We start from the raw sequence: 9,010 nt of genomic DNA on the forward strand, positions 1-9,010 counted from the left end.
GAGTCCAGTGGAAGGCTGTGAGGATGCTGAGGGGACTGGAGCATCTCTGGTATGAGGAAAGGCTGAGAGAGCTGGGGCTCTTTAGCCTGGAGAAGACTGAGAGGGGATCTCATCAATGCTAATAACTATCTAAAGGGCGGATGTCTAGAGGAAGGGGCCAGACTCTTCTCAGTGGTGCCCAGTGACAGGACAAGGGGCAACGGGCACAAACTGGGACACGGGAAGTTCCGTCTGAACATGAGGAGAAACTTCTTCACTCTGAGGGTGACCGAGCACTGGGACAGGCTGCCCAGAGAGGTTGTGGAGTTTCCTTCTCCGGAGAGATTCAAAACCTGCCTGGACGTGATCCTGTGCAACCTGCTCGAGGTGATCCTGCTCTAGCAGGGGGCTGGACTAGATGATCTCCAGAGGTCCCTTCCAACCCCCACCAGTCTGGGATTCTGGGATTCTGTCCTGCACCCGGGTCGGGGCAATCCCGAACAAGGAGACAGGCTGGGGGATGAAGGGCTGGAGAGTGGAGAAGGACTTGGTGGGAGAAAAAGTGTCGCTAGGACAAGGGGGAATCGTTTGAAGCTAAAAATGGTAGATTTGGGTTAGATGTAAGGAAGAAATTCTTTACGCTGAGGGTGGTGAGATGCCGTAGCGAGAATGTGGAAGATGCCCCATCCCTGGAACCACTCAAGGTCAGGCTGGACGGGGCTGTGAGCAACAGGAGCTGGTTGAAGATGCCCCTGCTGAGGGAGGCGATGACCTTCAGAGGTCCCTTCCCCCCCAAAATGGTCCTTTGATGGATTCTATCCCACCCCGTCCCCTCTCGACCGCTGCAGGCGTCCCGGTGGCCGACGTCTTCCCGGTGCGACCGCTGGTGTTGGGTGAACCCAACACGCTGGTGTGTATGGCGGGAAACATCTTCCCGCCGGCGGTGGAGATCAGTTGGCAGGTGGGCGGGGTCCCTGTCACCCAAGGGGTCACCCACACCCACTACACCCCCGCGGCCGACCTGGCCTTCGTCCGCTTCTCCTACCTGCCGGTGATGTCTACACCCGCATGGTCACCCTTGAAGGGGACAACGCCTCCGTCATTGCCTACTGAGGTGAGCATGGGGACGGGGACGGGGCTGCTGGGGAGACATCGGGGCTGGTGGTGACCCCCCCCCCCCCCATGTCCCCCCATAGTGCCCCAAACCCCCGACCCCTCCGAGGTGCTGGAGACGGTGCTGTGTGGCGCCATCATGGCTCTGGGCATCCTCCTGGGGCTGCTCGGCATCGCCATGATCCTGGCGGCGCGCCGGAGCGCCCACGGTACAGCCCGGATGCTGGGGTGTCCCCCCGGTGAGGGGGGTGTGATGAGGGGGGGGTGAGGAGGAGACTGTCACCAAATCCCCTCTTGTGTCCCCCGCCCAGGTTGAGCACAGGACGGTGCAGAGTCCGGCACCGCTCGGTGCAGGAGTGGAGATGGTGGGGGGGGAGGGGAAGGTGGGAATAAGCCCCCTCCTGCCCCCCCGCAACCCCCAGCGATTAAACTCCTCGTCTGTGGCTGCGCCCCGTGTCCTCGTCCGTCCCCCAGCCCGCGCTGTGGTGGCTTCTCCACTGTCTGATATTGGGGTTCAGCTGCATCGCGCCCCCCAAAAAGCCATCCCAGAGGAGCGTGCCTCAGTTTCCCCACTGGGGAAGGGCAGGAGATGGCTGAAGCCGTGACTTCTCCGCTGCCTGCTATTGGGGTTGGGCTGGTTCGTGCCCCATCCCCAAAGAGCCATTCCCCAGAGGCGTGCCTCAGTTTCCCCACTGCCAAAGGATGGAAGGGCAGCAGCTGGCCACAGGGAGGACGTGGTGGTGGCTTTTCTGCTCTCTGCTATTGGGGTGCAGCAGGATTGCACTCCCCAGAGAGCCACACCCAAGAGGCGTGCCTCAGTTTCTCCACTGGGAAGGGACAGGCGGGATTCCCGCGGTGCCAAGCCCAGCCCTGGGGCACAGTCCCCTCGGGGCGAAGCCCTGCGCTGCCCATCGCCGGTGACGTGGGATCCCGGGGCCAAATCCCTGGGGATAAGCCCTGAGGAGGAGCAGGAGGAGGAACAGGAGGGGGAGGAGGAGGGAGCGGGCCGGTGGCAGGAATGAAGGTCGGGCGCTGCAGGGAGAGGCCGGAGCTCGCCCGCCGTGCCGGACGCACCAGCACCCACAGCCGCCCATGTGGGTGCTCGGGGTGCTGGGGCTGGTGCTGAGCTGCCGGGGGGCAGGTAGGATGTGGGGGGACAGGGGCGTGCAGCAGGTTTGGGGGGGGTCCGACCCCTGGGGACCCTGCCCACCCCCGCGTCCCCCTCGTAGGCGCCTTCTTGGTGCACGTGGCCAGCTCCTGCCTGCTGGCGGCCAACGGCTCCATGCTGGATTTCAACTTGGCCCTCGTCTTCAACAAGAACCCGCTGGTCTGCTACGACCCCGACGCCCAGCGCTTCGTCCCCTGCGACTGGGGGCTGCTCCGCCCCGTCGCCACCCAACTCGCTGCCATCCTCAACAACGGCACCGCCTGGGTGCAGCGCGCCGAAGCCCGGCGTTGGGCTTGTGACGACCTGACCCCCCCCAATTCTGGACCCAGACAGTGATGTGGAGGAGTGAGGCCTGCAGCGCACGGGGGCTTTGCACAGGGGCATCGTGCACAGGGGCTTTGCACGGGGACGTGGCGTGGGGTGTGGCGTGGGGTGTTGCACGGGGATGTTGCATGGGGGTTGCATACGGGTGTTGCACGGAGCATTGCATGGGGATGGTGCATTGCACGTTGCACGAGGACCGTGCACGGAGCATTGCAGAGGGATGTTGCACGGGGACATCGCATGGGGACATCGCATGGGTGGGGAGGGGGCTCACTGACCGTCCCCCCTCCCCGCTCCAGCACCACCCCAAGCCCGCATCATCCCCTCCAAGACGGGCAACGCCCGGGCGCCCGTCCTCCTCACCTGCCACGTCTGGGGCTTCTATCCCCCCGAGGTGACCATCATCTGGCTGCACAACGGGGACATCGTGGGCCCCGGTGAGCACCCCCCCATCTCCGCCATCCCCAACGGTGACTGGACCTACCAGGCGCAGGTCACCTTGATGGTGGCCCCGGTGGCCGGAGACACCTTCACGTGCTCAGTGCAACACGCCAGCCTGGACCGGCCCCTCCTGGAGGACTGGGGTGAGTCGGGGGGGGACGGGACACCCACCCAGACCCCTGGGTCCTCACCACATCGTTGCTCACCCCCACCGTGTCCCCACAGGTCCCACCTTGTCGCCAGGGCTGATGGGGAAGGTGGCTGCGGCCACTGTGCTGATGGTGTTGGGGCTCAGCACCTTCATCGCCGGCCTCTACCAGTACCGGGCCAGGCCACCGGCACTGGGTGAGCGGTCGGGGGGGACGGCGATGGGGACAGTGGCCGGGGGGGGACAGGGACTGTGGCCTGGGGTGACACAGAGCCTCCTCACCCCCTCTACTCCCTCTTGCAGGTTACACTCCCCTCCCCGGAGACAACTCCCCTGCAGGTAACGGCACATCCAGCCCGTCCCTGCCCCCTGTCCCCAAGGGGCCTGTCACCCCTTCTGCACCCCGTGTCCCCCCCAGGCAGCATCTGAGGACCCCCAGGACCGTGACCTCCTGGCCCCAATGGCCTCCCCGTGTCACCGTCACCCCGGGGGTGACCCTGCAGTGCCCACAATAAAGATGCTGCGTGGCAACGGGGTGGCTTTGTACGGGGGAACCCGTGGTGTCCCACTGAGGGGACACACACACACCCCCCCACACACACACCCCCACACACACACCCCCCGTGGCACGAGTGGGGCCGGGTACGAGCGGTGACGTGTGCATTGGGCACAAGTGATGCCGGGCATGAGGGACATGTGGCACAGGCAGTGCTGGGCACAAGCGATGTTGGGCACGAAGGACACGGGGCACAATTGATGCTGGGCAAAAGCGATGCCGGGCACGAGGGACACCGGGCATGAGGACACCGGGCACGGGGCACGCTGGGCACAGGCAGTGCCTGGCAAAAGCAATGTCGGGCATGAGGGACACCAGGCGCAGGCAAGGCCAGGCACAAGCGGTGTCGGGCTGTGGTGGGTTGACCCTGGCTGGTTGACCCCAGAGCTGCTCCATCACCCCCCTCCTGTACTAGACAGGGCAGAAAAGTGCAACGAAAGGCTGGTGGGTCGAGAGAAGGACAGGGAAGAGATCACTCACCAATTACCATCATGGGCAAAACAGACTCAGAGGAAAAAAATCATTTAATTTATTACCAAGCAAAAGAGAGTAGAGCAATGCGAAATAAAACCAAATCTTAAAACACCTCCCCCCACCCCTCCCTTCTTCCCTGGCTCAACTTCACTCTCCAATTCTACCTACTGCCCCCCAGCACCACAGGGGGATGGGGAATGGGGGCTGTGGTCACTTCATCACCCCTTGTCTCTGCTGCTCCTTCCTCCTCAGGGCAGGACTCCTCACACTCCTCCCTGCTCCAGCGTGGGGTCCCCTCCCACGGGAGACAGTCCTCCACCAACTTCTCCAACGTGAGTCCTTCCCACGGGCTGCAGTTCTTCACCAACTGCTCCAGCGTGGGTCCCTTCCATGGGGTCACAAGTCCTGCCAGCAAACCTGCTCTGGCGTGGGCTCCTCTCTCCATGGGGCCACAGGTCCTGCCAGGAGCTTGCTCCAGTGTGGGCTTCCCCATGGGGTCACAGCCTCCTTCAGGTGTCTCCACCTGCTCCAGAGTGGGGTCCTCCAGGGGCTGCAGGGGGAATCTCTGCTCCAACATCATCCTTCCTCCAGGGGCTGCAGGGGGAATCTCTGCTCCAACATCATCCTTCCTCCAGGGGCTGCAGGGGGACAGCCTGCCTCACCACGGGCTGCACCACTGTCACTGATGGGCTCATCCTTGGCCAGCAGCGGGTCCGTCTTGCAGCTGGCTGGCGTTGGCTCTGTCGGACGTGGGGGCGGCTTCTGGCAGCTTCTCGCAGAAGCCACTGCTGAACCACCCCCCCAATACCAAACTCTTCCCACACAAAGCCAAAACAGATTGGCAAGTGCTCCAGGAAACTGAAACCAGGGGTGCGGAGAGTGAGACCTCAGGGGTGTTTCTTCCAAGCTGAGAACGGCAGCGAGCAAAACAAAATCCCAGGCAGCAGTAACACGGAGCAGTCTCTAAGAGAAGATGGACAATCTAGTGCTTCACAGTCCTGCACAGGTTAAATCAGACTAAAAGGGAAAACAAGGTTTAGCGCCTATTTTCATGCATTTGACCATCACCTAAGAAGAGAGCACAAAATGACAGGATCTTTTTCTTTTTAAACTCCGAACATGGCAAAGGCGTTTTACGCAACAAAATACTAAACTGATGATTTTGGGCTACATGCAACAAGCACCTTGTGTTAGTGATGCTACCGACACTGCTGCATCTGACATTTGTACCACCACCCGGAATAACAAAATTACTTAGAAGCTAAAACAAAAAAGGTTTTGAAGACACTGAGGGTTGTGAAGTGCCAGAAATCCTTATTACAAAAACCACCCTCAATCACCTAACAGCATGACTATAAGTAGTTAAGGGTGCCACAAGCCTAAAACTGCGCAAATCATGTACCAAAACATCCGTTTAGGGGTGCTTATGAGGAGCAGTGCAAGAAACAGTCACAACTTCTGAAATCAAAATACAAAGAAATTAGTGTTCAAAACCAACAACCTTATGCGAATTAACACGGAGCTTGGCTGCGCTATTCCTATGAGCCACAAATGTGTTCATCAAACCTCATCCTGTAAAGGAATTGTATCACATAGTGTAACCGTGGGCTAGGGGCCCTGAAACAGAAGCTATAGAATCAGGTTGAGATAGTTTGTAACCAAGCTAATAGGTAATGACGCCAGCTGACCATGGCAATGTACAATGCTGCTATGTCCCACGTACAGTCCCTACCCAACCAGACAATAGGTTCGGGAATATTAATCTTGTAAAGTAAGTTGCTGCGGACAGGTGCACCTACAACAAGGATACCGCGCATGCCTGCAAGAAGAGGGTCATCCAGCGGACATGGGTGCGTGACCACTGATGACCACCAGAGACCCTTGAGGACCACCGACTCAAACCACTGAGCGTGCGTGACGGGGAGGAGAATATGGAAATGGCTTCTAAGAAATGATTGTCATAGCACTCCCTTTTCTTGGAAAAATACCGAATAGGTATATTTTGATCCTACGTAACCTGTCTGTTGGTGATCGCCAGGCATGCACGTTAGGTGGAGCTATCCCCCGTGCATCCAGCGCTGCAATAAAGAATGCCTGCCTTTTAACACTACATTGGTGTTACGAGCTTTAGTCCCAGCTTTCGGTGACAATAGGATATGTTCATTAAATGGCCCGTTTGACTATACAAGATTTACATGCGTAACTCCTCGAAGCAGGAGGTACGGTTAGTATAAAACAAGGTACGTAACACTGCTCACAGGAACCTGCAGAAAGGAAAGAGCTTTGAGGGATTTGAGGGAAAGTAACCGGATGGAAAATATTTTCCCCAACAACTAATAATAATCATTATAATTATAATTTTTGATAACAAGTTGGAAACCCGTCTCCTCAGGCCATGGTCGGGGTTTTACTCCCCCTTTTCGGCAGCCCTTTAGCAATGTGCAGGACACCCCGTAAGCGTGGCTGAGACTGCTCAGGCTCCAGCAGCCGGGGACTCATTTACACCGAGGCCAGCAAACGCTGTCACCCACACACCCACAGACCCTCCGAGACCCTCCCTCATACCCACAGCTCCCCACAGGCCCTGCCCTTCTCCCTCCCCACAGCCCCACGCTTTGGCTGCCGAGGGGAAAGGCCCTGTCGCATGGAGGCCGGAGCGATGCGGCCTGCCAGCTCCGGAATGCGGCGCTGCTGCACGCAGCCGCTCGAGGGGCCAGGCCTGAAGCACGGCGGTCACTGCCTGCCTTCTGCCACGTGCCCCCACCCCTTCCTCCTGCTGTCCCCCCGCCTGCGGCAGCCGCGGCGCTCTCAGCACGGGACAGACCGCCTTCCTCCTGGGACTCAGAGAATCATAGAATCTTTAAGCTTAGAAAAGACCTCTAAGATCATTGAGCCCACCTGTCAACCCAACACCACCATGTCTACTAAACCATGTCCCAAAGTGCCACGTCCACGTCTCTTTTGAACACCTCCAGGGATGGTGACTCCACCACCTCTCTGGGCAGCCTGTTCCAATGCAAGAACACTCTTTTGGTGAAGAAAGTTTTCCCAGCAGCCAATCTAAACCTCCCCCGACACAACTGGAGATCATTTCCTCTCAACCTTTCGCTAGTTCCTTGGGAGAAGAGACCAATAGCCATCTCACTACAACCTCCTTTGAGGCAGCTGTAGAGAGTGATCAGGTCTCCCCGCAGCCTCCTCTTCTCCAGGCTAAACAACCCCAGTTCCCTCAGCCACTCCTCACAGGAGTTGTGCTCCAGACTCTTCACCAGCTTCGTTGCCCTTCTCTGGACTCGCTCCAGCACCTCAGTGTCCTTCTTGGAGTGAGGGGCCCAAAACTGAACACAGTAGTCCAGGCGCAGCCTCGCCACAGCAGAGTGCAGGGGCACAATCACCTCCCTGCTCCTGCTGGCCACACTATTCCTGATCCAAGCCAGGATGCTGTTGGCCGCCTCGGCCACCTGGGCACACTGCTGGCTCACGTTCAGCCGCTTGGCAACCAGCACCCCCAGGTCCTTTCCCTCCAGGCAGCTTTCACGCCACTCTGCCCCAAGCCTGTAGCCTTGCCTGCGGTTGGTGTGACCCGAGGGCAGGACCCGGCACCTGGCCTTCTTAAACCTCATCCAGCTGGCCTCGGCCCAGCCATCCAGCCTGTCCAGATCCCTCTGCAGAGCTTTCCTACCCTCGAGCGGATCGACACTCTCACCCAATATGGTGTCATCTGCAAACTTACTGAGGGCGTACTCGATCCCCTCGTCCAGATCATTGATACAGATATTAAACAAGACTGGCCCCCAAGACGGAGCCCTGGGGAACACCGCTTGTGACCGCCCACCAACTGCATTGAACTCCGTTCACCACAACTCTCTGGGCTCGGCCTTCCAGCCAGTTTTTTCACCCAGCAAGACTCTGCAAGCACGCTGTCTGCAAGGCCTGGAGCTCTGTCGCCCCTCCCCGACTAGCCCCCTTCTATGCTCAGCATGACGTCATAGAATCAGAGAATCCCAGAATGGTTTGGGTTGGAAGGGACCTCACAGCCCATCTAGTTCCAACCCCCCTGCCATGGGCAGGGACACCCTCCACTAGCCCAGCTTGCCCAAAGCCCCATCCAACCTGGCCTTGAAAATGCATTTCTCTTACTTTTAATTCTGATTTCACATTTTGGGTTAGAGGCCTCCTTAGCCTTCAGGTAAGCCGTGGTGTGAGCTACGCGAGGGGCTATTGTAGTGCAATTTAAGAATTTTGTAAGAACTTTTGAAAGATATTGATCAATCAAGAATTTGTGTTTTAATTGTTTTGTGTTACTTTTGTCACTTTTGTCACTTGTCAATTTTTGTTTTGTGGTTTTTTTGTCGTATTTGTGTTACGATGGGTAACAAACCTTCGGTGGATGGGGGAATAGTAAAGAAATCTCCCCTAGGGTGTATTTTAAAACTCTGGAAACACATAGGAGGGGACCCTCTTATAAAAAGACAACTGATTGAATATTATAATCACCGGTGGCTGATATATAAATTGGATGATCAGGAAAAATGGCCCAAGAATAAGAATTTGGAATATAATACAACGTTACAGTTGACGTTGTTTTGCAGAAGGGAGAAGAAATGGGGTGAGGTACCTTATGTTGATTTGTTTTTTTCACCTTGCGAAATCATCCTGAGTGGCTGAAGGACTGTGGGGTTTACCCCGCAAGACCCCCTGGCATTGGCATCAGCATTAGAAAAGCAGGAAAAGGCAGCGGGAGGCTGTGAAGGTGTTGCTCTGCTTGTAGTACAGGGCAAAGGTGTTTGAAGTGCGAGCGTGATGA

General features: G+C 57.7%; 1 protein-coding gene and 1 pseudogene across 1 annotated transcript; both read left to right on the forward strand.

Annotated features, from left to right (window-relative positions):
• Positions 1-787: 787 nt before the first annotated feature.
• LOC129198279 (class II histocompatibility antigen, M alpha chain-like) lies at positions 788-1,426 on the forward strand. The gene is given in 4 exon segments (XM_054807428.1): positions 788-1,025; positions 1,028-1,093; positions 1,176-1,301; positions 1,404-1,426. Coding segments are annotated over 4 exon segments (435 nt in total). The 3' UTR covers positions 1,409-1,426.
• A 758-nt stretch (positions 1,427-2,184) lies between these two features.
• On the forward strand, positions 2,185-3,632 carry LOC129198280 (HLA class II histocompatibility antigen, DM beta chain-like; annotated as a pseudogene).
• The last annotated feature ends 5,378 nt before the right edge of the window (positions 3,633-9,010 follow it).

Source organism: Grus americana, chromosome 32, assembly GCF_028858705.1.
Source record: "Grus americana isolate bGruAme1 chromosome 32, bGruAme1.mat, whole genome shotgun sequence".
Classification (NCBI taxonomy): Eukaryota; Metazoa; Chordata; class Aves; order Gruiformes; family Gruidae; genus Grus; species Grus americana.